Source organism: Rhinolophus sinicus, chromosome 1 (genome assembly GCF_057876585.1).
Source record: "Rhinolophus sinicus isolate RSI-liver-muscle chromosome 1, RSI-T2T, whole genome shotgun sequence".
Lineage (NCBI taxonomy): Eukaryota > Metazoa > Chordata > Mammalia > Chiroptera > Rhinolophidae > Rhinolophus > Rhinolophus sinicus.
The window spans coordinates 197414362-197430209 of NC_142501.1; the positions used below are offsets into that span (position 1 = coordinate 197414362).

Sequence of the window (15848 nt, forward strand, 5' to 3'; positions counted from 1 at the left end):
TCTGGGGTGCACTGAAGGTGACAATGGTAACGACAGAGCCACACCCAGCTAGTGACAAAACTGACTCAACCTACCGTATCAACAGGCTGCCAGAAGAAGCATACCCATTTCTGGACAATATTCACTTCAGCTTCAACTGTTCTATCCTTCGATAAAAAAATTATGAAACATAAAAAAAAGGGGGGGAAAAAAAACTCATTGTCAAGAGATAAAGCAAATTACAGAACCAAACATAGAATGACTCAGATGTCACAACTATCAGACAGGGACACTAAAATAACCATGATTAATATGTTAAAAGACCAAGAGGAAAAGATTAACATGTTAAAGGATCTGGACAATATGTATGATCAGATGGGGAATTTCAGCAGAGATATGGAAACTATAAAAGAGGCAAACAGTAATAAAAAATAATGAACATTTTTTAAGAGACAATTTCAAAATTGAAGAATTTCTTTGACAGAATTATCAGTTAACTTAAAACAAATCAACAGGAATTACCCAAACTGAAACAAAAAAGAAAGAAAAAAGTATTTTCAAAAAAGAAACCGGAAGGGAGCACACAATTATAGGCCATCACATGGTGTAACATACACTTAATTGGAGTCCCAAAGGGAGAAGAAAGAAAAATTGAACAAAAGAATTATCTGAAAAGATAATGGCTGAGATTTTCCAAAATTATATACAACAAATCACAGAGCCAAGGATATCAGAAAACTCTTAAAATTGTGATGTTATCCTTAACTTAAATCAAGCAAATTAAAGAAAAAAGTTTAGACAAAAGGCATAGCTTGAAATAGTTAACTACTGAAAAGTACGTAATTTTCATATCGTAAAAATATTTTCTGTTATCTATAAAAATACAATGATATATTATTTATCATGTCCACATAAAAATGAACTAGAAGAAATGGATAAAACAGAAGAAAAGATAACAGGAGATGAAAAAGACCTGAACTATAAAGTATAACCCAATAACCACATATTATAGTTTCCTTCCAATAACACCAAACAAATGTAGATATTCAGACTATATTACGTTGACAAAACAAAAAAAGTTAATTTTCAGCAAGAACATTAAATAAGAGCACTTAGTTGTGAGCTGTAAAAACAATTATTACATATGAATTTAGTAAATCCTCTGGGATAATTCTACTTTGTGAAAACTGTATTACAAATTTATTTATAGTTTATCATTTCCACTACTGTGAGAATTTGTCTCAAGGATGACTAGGGAAAAACGAGGGATCTAGACACTGACAAAAATAAAGCAGAGAAGAGACAGACTAGAAACTTTCAAAATGCAATCCTGAGGAAACCTAGGTAAAGTCTACCTGGCCTTATAAAATATTCCCGTGTCCAAAAGCTAGGAAAATGCTAAGAGCCAAAGACTCACCTAGGTGGTGGAAACAGAGACAAGTCTCAATATTCAACATCCTCACGTCTCCTGATACAAGGTCCCTACAAGAATTCGAATTTTACCAATACCTTCAGACATTACTGAGGATGTCTGAGCCAAAGTAGTGGGGATATTTGAAGGTTTGCTAAATAAATTTACCCAAAGCTCTTCCCATTTTATTCATCCAAGTTAATCAGCATGTCTGAAACCACTGCTGACCCTAGGAGGTATGAGTCAACAATTCCAAGTAACAAAAAAAGGGTATGTCACTTTTCGAGGGACTGAACACTGAGGAGCACACTAATATGCTCCTTAGTGTACATAATATCTACTACAATGTAAAATGGGTTTTCAAGCATCTCACGAGCTACAGAAGGAAATTCTGGACGCTTCCTTATAAAAAAAGGATGATAAATGGAAATACCTTTTCTGAATTACTAATTCAGAACATGCAAACGATTCTTTACTATGGTATTTTCTTTTAGCAAATATAAATATTAGTAAAGACTTTCATTGGGCTATTGATCCTCACGTCACAGCCTATTTTTCCCCCACGATCTTAGCTCTTTAATTTTGAATTCTGCTATGGTAAGATCTTTCAGGAAAATCTTCAACATGATTGGAAAGAAATTATCTATAAACATTCCATGTCTTGCTCTGGAATTTGTATTTAATCAGAAACAGCTGCAGTTTATCCAGAAATCTTGAAAAACTAACGACCAAAAAATAGTTATTTATCTTACCATCATTTAATTCCTAAGCAGTCTGTCTATTCTCATGTTGTTTCATTATGAGTTAGAGGCCCTACAAAATCGTAACAACTTTTCACTTTTAGTAATCTAGAATATGAAGGTAAAAGCATTCTTAATTATCAACAGTTCAATATTCAAGGCTTTGATGAATATATCATGACTACCAGCCATCTACCTGAAAAAATTTTTTTAAAGACTTCAAAATGTAAATCTAAATTTTCAGTATAATTTAAAAATTAGTTGATAATTTAATAAACAAATTTAAACAATTTATCATAGATTTTCACCTATGCTTGACTAAATTCAGAGGACCAACATATTTACATGCTTCCATGACATTTCAAAACAGATCTCATAAAGAAATATTATATCACATATGGCAAAAAAAATATAAGGACTAGGATTTAATTGATTTGGGTTCGAGTTCTAGGTCAATTATATTGCATTAATGTTGATTTTAGAATACATGTATTGATATACGCTTTGTATACAACTCAGAGATTTATCGTCCCTTGTATAACTGATATTATGAGTAAAAAGAGTAAAAAATCAGCTTCAATTACAAAGGAGTCTGGGAACTAGTGAACACTGGGATCAGTGACAATCAAAAAATGAGGCAAGTTGCCAATTTGTTCAATTTTGTCTTTTTTATTGGATTCCTTACTAAGAATGTGAACAAAATCTTTGCTGATAAATAAGGAACTTAACTCTCTTTAGCTCCAAAAGAGAAAGGACACTTGCTCCTCCAACCCGAATAGCCAATGGGGTGACGACAGTTGTTCAGATCCCGGAATCCAGAATGGAGGAGATGGGCGCCAAGAGTCACCCAGTGTGGTAATGCAGCGATCCTGAGAAGCTAGAAGGAGCCTGGGGAGAAGGGCAGAGTGCCCTGGAATGGGTTTACTGAGAGAAGGGCCCAAGACAGGAGCTCATGCCTTGGAAAGCATCGCGGTTCCTGCAGCATCCAGTAAGCTATCGCTGGCCCTTGCTCAGGTATTCTTAGGTGACTAAGAATTGTCGTGGGACTGCCTGAAGAAAAATTTCCTCTAGGATGTAAAGCAATCTTACAGGGATATCCACAGCAATTGGTTCATCCGGAGACGTGTATATAAGGGCTGGTTTTCCCTATAAGTTTGTTCAGATTCTACAGATCTCAAAGTTAACGAGGGAAATCATGCCTCTGAGGCCAACAAGGCCTCCCATTTATAACTAAGATGGCCAAGATGAGAATCCTTTGATACGTCTACATTAATTTTTGCATGCACAACTAGAAAAAACTGGCTATAAAATTAGGCAGAATGAATGAAAAACATATTTAACTGGTCTCTTGAAGCTTCAAAAAGAGGATTTAGACAAAGAGATCAACCTATGATGTTGTTAGGTGGCAACCCAATTCTTTGAGGCATTGAAAATGGCCGTCCTTATTTTAAAAGGGGAAGGTCATTTGGAACTTGACAAGGACAGACAGAAATTGTAACTGCCTCCAGGGCAAAATTTGGATCTAACTGTTCTTTTTTCTCAGGGCTAAAAGGTCTCTGTCTGTATGTGTGTCTATATACGGGGGTGCCAAAAAAATGTATACACATTTTAAGCGATGTTATCTACGATATGTAGATACGTAGTTACCTCGTATGTATTACTTTTCGAAGTTGAATTGAATTACGCTAGCAATGTGTAGTATGACATTCGCTCCAAAGATGGCGTTAATCAAATGAATGCTAGTGTCACCAAGCAACAGGCAGGAGGACACAGAAAAATGGTGGAAGTACGGTTGTCGTTTGCACTTCCACCGAGACTGAGAGTTTACCTCGATGAGAATTTGCCAGGACAATGGATAGGATGAAGAGGTGTGGTTGAGTTTCCCCCATGTTCTCCTGACTTAAAACCCTTTGACTTCTACCTATGAGGGACCTTGAAGGATGTGGTATATCAGGAAACTGGCTGCAATGGCGGTATTTCGGTAAGAAACTGAAACGGCATGTGCAGCAATACTAGTGGACACTGGTTAACGTAGCTCAAGAAGTACTTTGTCATAATCAGAAGTGTCTGGATGCTGATGGTAACCACTTTGAGCATTTATTCCTTGCTAAGCACTTCAAATATACGATTTTATTTCATCTTCACACCATGAAGTAGTCATACTCCCATTTTACAAATAAGGCAAAAGAGGTCAAGATACTTCCCCAAAGCTCACAAAGCTGATGAGCTGTGTCACTCCCTCCCTCTTCCTTCCTAAGAGAGCCTCCATTTTCTTCAACTATGAAGCAGCAATGTGCTCAGGAAGGTGCGCCACTCCCCCAGCCCCAGGAAAATGAAACCCAATTGTTCTAAGCAAGGGAAATCCTATTTCCTTACCCAATGGCCCAGGCCTGACCTATGAGACATGAGAGGAAACATGTGGAGGGCTTCTGGGAAAGACTTTCCTACCAGCATTAGCTTCGTGGAGGTCGTTAGGGACTTAGAAGTCACCAATCTAAGAGCCGTCCTTGATTCCTCCCTTGTTTTCACTCCCATTTCCCAAACCATCAGCCCAATCAATTCTAATTCCAAAACATCCTGTTAACCCTTCTTCTTCTACCATCCTAGGCCAAGCCATCATTAACTCTCAACTGCACTCCTAATAATTACTTCCCTAGGCAATCTCCTTGTACTGCATTTCCCCGAAAATAAGACCTAGCTGACCATCAGCTCCAATGCGTCTTTTGAAGAAAAAATTATGTAATATAAGACCCAGTCTTATTATATTATATTGTATTATATTATATTATACCTGGTCTTGTATTATATTAAAATAAGACTGGGTCATATATTAATTTTTGCTCCATTAGAGCTGATGGTCCGGCTAGATCTTATTTTCAGGGAAACACTCTTGCTCCAACAATTCATTCCCCAAAGAGCAGCCAAAGAAATCTTTAAAATGTAAACCACGGAACAACTGGAACACTTGTGTTCTGCTGGTGGGATTGTAAAAAGATACAACCACCATGGGAAACAGTATGGCGGTTCCTCGAAAAATTGAAAACTAGAACTACGCTATGATCCAGCAATCCCACCTCTGAGTATCTACCCAAGAAAACTGAAAGCCGAGTCTTGAAGAGAGATTTGCACACCCGTGTTCATAGCAGCACCACTCACAAGAGCCAGGAGGTGGAAGCAACCCAAGTGTCTATCCACAGATGATGGATAAACAAAACGTAGGATACATACAATGGAATACTGTTCATCCTTAAGAAGGAAGGAGATTCTGTCCCATGCTACAACAAGAATGAACTTTGAGGACATTATACTAAGTGAAATAAGCCAGTCACAGAAAACAAATACTGCCTGACTCCACCTCCATGAGGCATCTTAAGTAGTCAAATTCACAGAAACAGAAAGCAGAAAGGTGCTTAGCAGGGGCGGCGAGGGCTGGGTGAGGTGTCGAGTTTCAGTTTTACAAGATGAAAATGTTCTGTTTCACAGTAAGAGTACACTTAATGCTACTGAACTATACACTTAAAAATGGTTACGATGATGGATTTCATGTAGTATTCCTCCCCCCAAAAAGTAAATCAATATTACTTCACCCCCTCCTTAAAGATGCTGCAACTGCTTCCTCTCACCCAGTGAATAACCCCCAAACACGGTCCATGAGGCTCTGTACCTTTCCCTCTTGTACAGCCAGGTCACATGCTACTCACCCCTCCCTGAAGACGTTCAGTCAAAATGATACTCTTTCACTTCTTCAAGTAATTCAGGTTCTTTCTTGCTAAGGGTCTCTTACTATCCCTGTGTCGAATGCTGTTCCCCAACTCTTCAGACTTGCTTGGCTCTTTATTATCCCTCAGATGTCACCTTACATGTGACCTCAGAAACCTGCCCTAACCAGTCTATCTAAATGAGCACGTGTCCCCACAGCATCCACATTATTTTCTGTCCTATGTCTCTTTTGTTCCTTGATAGCATTTCTCACAAATTGGAATACTTATTTTTCCTGTCTTCCCAACTGAAACGCAACTTCCACGAGGACACGGATCTCATCAACCTTGCTCATCATATGTTCCCAGTAATTATCAGATGTCTGGAATATTCAAATACTTAACATTCTAATACTGAGCCATTTCAGATTTCAAAAAAAACCACTCTATGAGCCTATCATTACATAGCTGTAAATATTCACGCAGATCCTAGAGACTAACTGATGTCACAGCTGTTATCTCTAGTTGTTGAGGTAGACGTATTTTCTACTTTATACTTTTAGTATGTTCTAACATTCAGTAATAAACCTTTATACTCAGAAACTGAAGATTTTTATGTCTGATATTTCAACTGCTAAATGCTTAAATCTTTTAATTATATAAAACAGTAAAGGTACAAAATGACTTAAGCTCACGATACAACCAACATTTTAAAAATACCACAGTACTCCTCAATCTCACTATCTACACTCAGTTTCATATTTCTACAAAGTTTTAAGTAATCTGAGGCCACTAATGATTATTTAGATCACAGAAATGACTAAAACTGTATCTTCATACTTCTTAAAATGCAACATAAAACATCTTAACAATAATTCTCAACATATGACAGCACACTTCTACAACTATCCTACGTCTCTATCTACAGCATAAAGCCAACAAAAATAGAACAATTGCTTGTGCCAGACTCTGTTGTAAGCATTTTACATAGATTACCTCATTCAAACTTCAAACTCATTTTAGAGATAAGGAAATTTAGGCACTAATAGATGAAACCACCTATCCAAAATTACAAAACCACTGTCAGACTGGGACTCAAGCCCAGGAAATTTTGCTGAAGTCATATATGCGCGCGCGCGCGCACACACACACACACACACACACACACACACAGATTCATCAAAATCTGACTTCCTCACTTTCAGATTATGCTCCACATTTCTTTTTAAGATTCATTTTGACAAACCTAGAACCAAACACTGGATGTACATCAGAGGACATATTTTAAAAAGCAAATTCACAAAATAGCAAAGTACCTATACCCGCAGTTAGACAAGATTTAAAGTAGATTTACCTTAATTTGTTACCAAGAAATACAGAAGAAAGAAATCTCAAGGATTAACAGTCTGAATGTTTGACAAAGTAGAAAGAACTACTGAAGATGACAGACAGTAGGGAAACAAAAAATTGCATACTTGTCATTAATGGAAAAGTTACAGGTTTATCAGCGGAGAATAAGAATAAAGACGAAGGATAAGATTATCTACTCCTCGACATCAGATATTTTCCTAAAGGAAAGAGAAATGACACATGGGCCTGTGAAATGTGGTGTGCTGAACCGCAGATTTAAATTTTCATATAAGGGTTTAAAAAACCTTTTTCACTTATTGAGAATCCTTTAAGAAACTACTACAAATCACTTCCATTACTCTAGGGATTTGTGATGAGGTAGTTTAATATTTTTTAATCACATAAATAAGATATTCAAGAATTTTTAAAATTAAAAACCCAGTACTTAATTTGGTAAAATAGCTTTTGAATTATTTCAGTTCCCTGTAACGGGCAACTTTAGGAAGATCAAAGAGAGAGGCAGAAAAACAGCGTGAAAGAGAGGAAAAAGAGAAAGTTACACAGGGGCAAAGACCCCTGGCTCTCATAAAGACAAGGTCATTTGCAAGAAACAGTGGGACAGACAGATACAGGCACTCGGGTTCTGAAATGAATGTCAGTCCAAGAAAATTATTCTTCTCATACACTGTGGTTCCCTGGTCCTCCCGAGGGGGGGGGGGGGGCGGGGGCGGGGATGATCTCAAGAAAACACTGAATAAGTCACTATTAAACATTCCAAAACTAGTATTAGCCTTATTCCTCAAGTTATTTCATTTGAGACAATGTGGCTGATGAAGCCTAGCAGAAAGGAAATTACCACGATGGTTATAAAGTATCACCTCAAGGGCCAAATGAAATAAAGCCAAAAAGTCAAATCAATCATTGGCTTGGGATTCCCTATCCCCAATTTAGAACTTTCCTAGTAATGAAGTTCTCTGAGGAGGAAATGTTCAGCTAGACTACAAGAACACTAGACTGAGAACAGATTTAGAGGAGAGAACCACTCTTAAAATCAGCAACAAGGAGAAAGCAGGATTAGAAAGTGACAAGAAAGATTAAATATGTAATACTTACTACTATAAAGATCTCAGAAGGACAAGGAAAAGAACAGATCAATTAGATCATCTACAGATCACATTTGAAGTTCACACAATGAAATTCAAAAGTTAATTTTGAAACAAATAATACCACTCTGATACACTGTTATTCAAAGTGAGGGTGGGCGGAGTTCAACGCCAACGCATTATGTCAGTTAAATGTGGAAATTGTTATCCTCTGCTAAGGAATAAACATGCATTTTTAACTATGGAATAATAAAATGCTCTCTATAAGCAACTTTGTAAATCATCACATAAGTCCAATCACATACAAAAATAATTTTTATACTAAATAGGCACATTGAAATAAAAGACAAGTTTTTCTTGCATATTTTCAAGGACTTGTACCAATTTAAAGCATTCTACAAACTTTAGGTGTTTTAAATTAAAACGTAATTTTGTTTCTTAAGTTTCCTATAGTCAGATTCCTTTATAATCTAACAGTAAAACAAATTTTATAAAGTTTCCTCTAAACATTTTCATGACCACTGCAAAATTTAAACTCTCAAGACCTCTACTTCTATATAGCTTCCTCACTGGCTTCTTTTTCTAATCTCTAGTATCTTCTCAGTTCCATCTACCCAGACCTTTCTCAAACAGAGGTCATGTGATTCCCATGTTCACAACCACACGACTACTCAACCCCTAACAGGATAACATTTTCAGAACTCTTAAGTTGATGAACAAAATACTCTGAAAAGTCAAAATAACTTTTTAAGTCTATTGTTTTATTTTAAAAATTAAATTTACATTCTCCATAACACATCCATATTTAGTATTGATAAATAAAACATTCTCAGATGTGTTGAATTACTATTGATTAAATATTTAATGTTCATTTCCAAATAATCTAGTAAAATGGATATACCAAGAAAATGCATCGTAATTTTCCTGTGGCTTTCCATACTCCCCAGCACATGGCTGAGTATCCATTTTAGATGTGTGGACATTTCAATATAGTGAATAAATTAGGGAATATTAAAGCCCTCAATAATCTGGCCCTAATCTTTCTCCTTGCATTTCCTACCACTTTACATACACCCTGTGCTTAACTAAAGAAAATTATTAATTTACTCCTTATTCTTGCATATGCCTCTTCCTAGAAAGCCCTTTTCCCTCAACTCCACAAGAAGTCCTGTCTCTATACCGGTACAAGTACGTCAAGGTCCAGCTCAAACCCCACCTTCCGCCAAGTAATATTCCAAATTGCCTTCCTTTCTCCACAATTTTGCAGTCCATTATGGTACTAATCACAGTCTAATTTATTATGTTTAGCTGTGTATATAAGGATGCATAATACATACCAGTTAATAATCAAAGCTTTGGAATCAGAGAAGCTCAGGTCAACATCTGACTGTTCCTTATTAGGTGCGACGTTGGACAAGTTACTTAAAATGATAGTATATTGGTTTCCTCGTTTCTTTTATATAGATAGCAGCTAACAGCGTTAATCTCAGAATCAGAAACAGTGATGTATATAAAGCACTTAGCACAATACGGACAGCTAATAATCGTTTAATAAATATATCTAGTATTCCCAGTAAGCAGACCCATGTCTTACTCATTTTTGTATTCTTTCCTATTCCTACCATGTAGTATTCTGCATGTGCTTAATAATTGCTTGGTTGATGAAATCTGATCAATTCAGAAGTAATTTCCTAAGCAGATCTTAATAAAGTCCAAATTCTAATGAATATCAAAAATAGCTCGCTTATCATATTATTAGCTGTTAATTTTAACATTAGCTAACCAGTTTATATTATACTTTAGCTACCATAAATACAGATCTCAAAGCATCATTTTGAAAGTGTTCCACACTGCATTATTATCATGAGTAGGCCAATATCCAAAATGCTTAACAGAGTTACTTAAAGATCCAAATTAATCTAAAAACATTAGCAAATATCCAATCACAAAGCAAGCCTCTAGCAAATTAAAGAATTTCCGTATGGATCCACCTATTAAAGTTATGCTAAATCCTGAACCCACTTTCCAACTGACTCTGAGTTATTCCTATGCCAGGGGATTCCCAACACAAACTGACATAGTCTCAAAAAGAAAACCGAGGGATGCAATGTTTCCAGACCAATAAGATTCCTACGAATTCTTAAATGTTCACTATAGACGAGATTAAAATGGGTATGAGTACATTTTTTAATCCAGTACTTAGCAACACCAAAAAACAAACAAACAAACAAAAAAACCCTACAGCAATGGCCAAAGATGATGAAGAAAAGGACTGACAATGGTAACTACAGGGAAGGAAAAAGAAGGTGCAGCAGAAGACCTAGCCATCAAAAGGCAGCTTCAGGAAATCATAAGCTCAATTCAGTAAGAGTCACTTCACAAGAGGAAAAACGGTTTCTAATGCTATGTGAACGACTCTGTTTAACTATTGCCACACTGTAAACATTAACAAGCGTAAATTCATAAAATATTCCTCAAAACATATATAAGTGACATTCAAGAAACCTATTAATACACAAAAAGGTGACATCTGCTGAGTACATGTTGTTACAAATGCAAGGTGACATAATTAAAAGTGAAGCTGAAGGTTTTTCCAGACAGTCATGCTCATGTAAGATGTTTTCATCTAAACGAACGAATGCTCCACAACATAGATGTGTTTCACGCTAGTGAGTAAAGTGGGTCTTCTAAACTTCCAAGCTAAGAATATTTTAAATTTTCATTGAAATCTTAATACTTCCAAAAGATATGTTTTTAAAATGTGTTTTAAAAATCAGTGAAAAGTATTATAGTTAAGATAAAATCTTTAGGTACTAAAGAAGGTCGCATTAATTCATTAAAAAACAATGATAAAAGCAAATATTTCCAAAGTTAAAATTTGTTTTAAAAATTCTGAAACAAGTAGCTCCTATAAGAAAAAAAAATTTAATTTCCATTAGTCTGCATATTTTGCAGAAATAAAGAACTGTGTTCTATACATATGCAATATATTTATGCATGTGTATTTGTGTGTGTGTGTGTATGCACACGTATGCACACAGGGACCATATCTGGATGAGATCAATTACTTCCCACGGGGATCACTTCATTAATTCTAAATCTGTTAGGCAAAAAAGAAAAAAAAAATAGTAATGTTTTAAATTATTAATGCACTGCTTTACATTATAGTCAACAAGCTCTCCGTCACCAATACCTAATATGCTTAAAATTTCAATTACTTTCAAAGTAAGAGCCCTAATTACAGAGGGCGCCAAAACAATGTATACATTTTAAGAAAGGAAAAAACTGTATTAAAATTGTAAACTCAATGTATACCGATAACAAAAGATGACTACAAGTCACGTTTGACTTCTGCCATTACCATCTTGTGAGCGAACGTCATACTACACATTGCTACCATAATTCAATTCAACTTCGAAAAGTAATACATAGATTAACATCTCTTAAAATGTATGTACTTTTTTTTTGGCACCCCCGGTATATAATTTAAGCCCTTACTACACAGCATTATAAATATTGGCTTCACCTTATCAAAATATTTGCATACTGAATCCTAAAAAGGAAATATAAACAGATATTCATTATGACAATGGATCTGTTTATTTTGATGATCTGTCATAGTCTCTCTCTTTAAAAGAACACTTGCTTACACAAAACTAAGTATGCAATAAATGATTTAAAGGCAATTTAGTCTTAAAATACACTAAGCCTCTAAAGTAAAACTCTTGAGAGGCAAACTTCAGTGGAAAAGAATGTTTCCTAGATTTTATTAGTAAGAGGCAAACCCTAATGAAGTTTCTAAAGATCAGTACGTATTACGATGCCTAATTTGCAGAGGAAAAAGAAAGATAAAGTGATTTTGGCTGTCATTTTCAGAGCTATCTAGGATAATCACAGTTAAATGACAACTTTAATATGGAGCTGGAGAGAACAATTCTCTCAGCATTCTTTCAAGAATTTTCCATTTTCAAAATGCACGTGAAGCTTAGTTTTATTACTGATGCTCTCTACTCCATTCCTAACCATTAACGCTGCCTAGAATATGATAACGCAGTGCGTTTTAAGTTCAGTTTATGGTTCTACTTCCTGAAATGTAAAACAGGAATAATTATGTTCTGGGTTTAGCACAACATTTACCAGTGGAAACAATAAAGGAAAGCACTATTCATACAATCAGAAGAATAGGAATGAACCCTGTAGAGATCATAGTTTAAAGAAATTTCCAATATGCTCTTACTCTGTCATGGACTTTCAATCTACCTTTTCCCAGATATCAGTGCTATTGAACTGTTATTTACATAAACTTATTAAAATGACTGCCATTTAACTTGTACATTGTGTAGTTTGATTATCTTAAACTTTAAATGGACATGTTTAACTTGTTAAAAATCTATAGTCTACCAAAAGCAAAGAACAAGAATATTAAAAAATAAATTCTGGGGTTAATGTTAGCTTAGTAAACTTATTTTAAATCACTAGAGCACAAATCCACTTTGTGTGATATATCAGATTTTTTATCCAGTAAGAATCAGCCTTCCTTTTTCACAACACCATAAATAACACAGAAAAATTTAAGTCTTCAAAAGGATTATAAACAGCTTACTAAAATAAAATTCCACCTGAAGTAATTTTCTTGATATAATCGACATATCAATATACTATTAGTGGTTAATAAATACCAAATTTTCTGAACCACGTGCTCTTCTACCAACTTCACATTAATAAGATATTAGCTAATTATTTTTAATCTAATTTTCTGCTCAAGAAACCAAGACCCGCACTTCCTATAGCTTCTAGAAGCCCAAATATTTCTGCTCCCTCCCTTCCTACATGAGGCATTAAACCTTCACATTATAGTTTTATTCTACTTTCCTAATAATCACTATTCTTCACATTTTCATATTCCACATTTTTATTTGAAGAATAAAGACTATTCAAGCATCAAACTATCCAATCTATCCTCTCACTCAAACTATAATATGCTCCTAATACTGATCATTGTCTAATAATTTTATCCAAATTACCCAGCGATAGGATTGATGTTTTAAATTCCATTTTTGAAAACTTGATATGTTTCAGGGTAGAGCCAGTGAAATATTCTGATCATTATGTTCTATACACTGCAACCGCCAAAGAGCTTGCAAAGTTTACCAACACCTTCCTCTCCAGTAAACATCCTGGGGCTCCTGAGCACTTCTCAGAGCAGCTGTTAGTAACTCTCAGATGCCCGTTGGACTATCATTTTGGTTAAATGATGTCATCTTGTTCCGCTTTACTTTTTCCTTTTGGGTCTTGAAATTAATGTAGAAAACCTACAGATTACTTGTAAAAATAACGTACGAAAGAATAAACAACAGCTCCACTACTTTTCCAAAAGAAAACATTTTAAGATCCTTATATCAGTATTTAAACCACAACCTATCAGTTGTACATGACACTAGAAGGTTTGAAAGGATTCAATTTTCTACCTAAACTTACCAAACATGTTTGCAAGTTTTCTATAATTTCGAGAATACTCTATATTAAAATGGTGGAGCCTATCAGAACTGTGCTGCTCATATACAAGCCCCGAATATCCTGCAATTGACAAATTTCAGGTACATTTCTTGTTACCTGCTGAGCTTTCTGCACCCTTTGTCACCCAATGATGCTCCCACAAGCAAACAGCTTCCAGTCTTTAAAACGTCCTTCCTCCCACCACCCAAAACACACATTAGACTTAGAGGTTTCAGCACACTAACACAGAGCCACCAACACCACTAGGTATTAAGTCTCTCAAAGAATCCTCTTTAGCAGCCTCCCCTGGGACACTGTGCTCAGCGGGGCTTTGAACCTGAAAACTTGCTGCCAGCTGCCTTTGCAAAAGCAGCACCAGAGGCAAACTCAATACCGCAGTGCTGCTGCTGACTTTTCTAGCAGCTTCAAAAAAAACAAAAAAAAACAAACTCAGCCCAGTACCCTGCAGACCCTGCCGGCAATCCTGCAGCACGGAAGACAATCGCTCCGCATTGCTCAGCGTGGAACCCCGGGGAGCCCTAGTGAAGGGCGGGGAAGCGAGTTCCGTCGAGAGTCTCTGTCGAAAGCCGGGTGTCCGCTTTCCAGGGGACGGTAAAGAGAAGGCGTCCGCAGTCCAGGGGACGGCGACGAAGCAGCGGCCAGGGCACTGGCGCTTGGAAGCCCGGCTCGGCATCGCGCACCGGCCGGGGCCGTCGAATAGCGACTCGGTCCCCTCCCGAGAATAGGGATCCCACAGCAGCCGGCCGAGCCCCGCCCGCCGCCCCCCGGGCCCTCACCTGTCATGAGCGCCGGGCTGTCGCCTGCCGCCGCGGCGGGAGAGGAGGTGGCTGTCGCTGCAGAGCCCGCCGCCCGCCGCCCACGGAGGTGCCTGGGCACCAGCTCGCATCCGTCCGCCGCGCCAGCCACCAGCAGCCCGAGCACCAGCAGCTCAGCCCAGCACTGCCGCCGCAGCCTGCCGGAGGCCGGGCCGGGAGTCGCGGCGGGATGAGGGCGCGGAGGAGGAGCGGGGAGAAATCGCCGCGGCGCCCCGGCCGCCTGCCACTCGCCCGCTCCGCCAGGCGCCGCCGCCGGCGACTCCTCGGGCTGTGCCCGCCGCCTCGGACGCGAGCTCCCGCCGGACGCCAGCCTGGTTCCCTCGGCACCGGCGGCCTCCGGAGCTCGGGTCCCGGCTGCGTTCATTGGTTCCGGTTATTAAAAAAAAAAAAAAGGTGGGGGGCAGAGAGGTACGGCGTCTTCAGGCCGCGCGCGACACCCCCGCTGCTGCGGCAGCGAGACCAGGATCCGCTGCTCTGGCGCCTCCAAACACCAGCTCCAGTTCCAGCGCCCGCGCCGCTGCCGCCGCCGCTGCCGCCGCCGCCACCGCGGCGCATCCCCCCGCCCCCTCCTGCCCGCGCGGGTCGTAGTACCACGCTCGGCCCCGACGCCTCCTCCCTCACACTCGCTCGCATACCAATCCCCCGCCTACTTCAGCCCCTCCAGAGCGCAGGCGCGGCGCTGCTGCACTGCGCCTGCGCGGCGCCCCAGCCCCGCCCCCGGGGCGCTCCCGGGAGGAGGGCAGTGCAGTGGGATCGTTTCTTAACGTTTTAGCTGAGCAGCAGAGATGGGGGTTGGCAAGGAAGATGGGCCTTCCCCCACCCCCACTAACGCCCCCACCGCGGTTGCGGGGGAGTTGTGGGACCAAGGGGACGGGTAGAAGAGTACGGACATCCCAAGTCTTTGGGGCGACTTACAGCCATGTAGACTGCAGCAAAATAATTGCTTGGGTCGGAAAACCTTGTAATCGGAAACAGCAGCGTCCCCAGAATTTCAATTTAGGTGGGGCTTCCAAAAGGCCAGCAGTGTAGAAGTGGAGGTTAGTCTAGCCCACCGTTTCATGAACATGTGAAACACTTAAAACGCTTGCCAATGTAAATACACTGTTCAGAGATCTTTACAAATTTACAAGTAACTCTTAAGGTTAGGTGGTGGATCCTTACTATCAAACTCATTTACAAAGTAAGAAACTAAAGCCCAGGAATGTTAAATAACTTGCCTTCAGGTCCCACAGCGA

General features: G+C 38.7%; 1 protein-coding gene across 2 annotated transcripts in view; it reads right to left on the reverse strand.

Annotated features, from left to right (window-relative positions):
• The window catches only part of STIM2 (stromal interaction molecule 2), a 145533-nt gene extending 130311 nt beyond the window's left edge, over positions 1-15222 (reverse strand). The window contains exon 1 of one of the 2 annotated variants that reach the window (XM_019743897.3): positions 14575-15222. In XM_019743897.3, the coding sequence (XP_019599456.2) occupies positions 14575-14977 (403 nt within the window). In that variant the 5' untranslated portion in view covers positions 14978-15222. The remainder of the gene's footprint in view (positions 1-14574) is intronic. The other variant, XM_019743898.3, reaches the window with a different exon arrangement.
• Between the last annotated feature and the right edge of the window lie 626 nt (positions 15223-15848).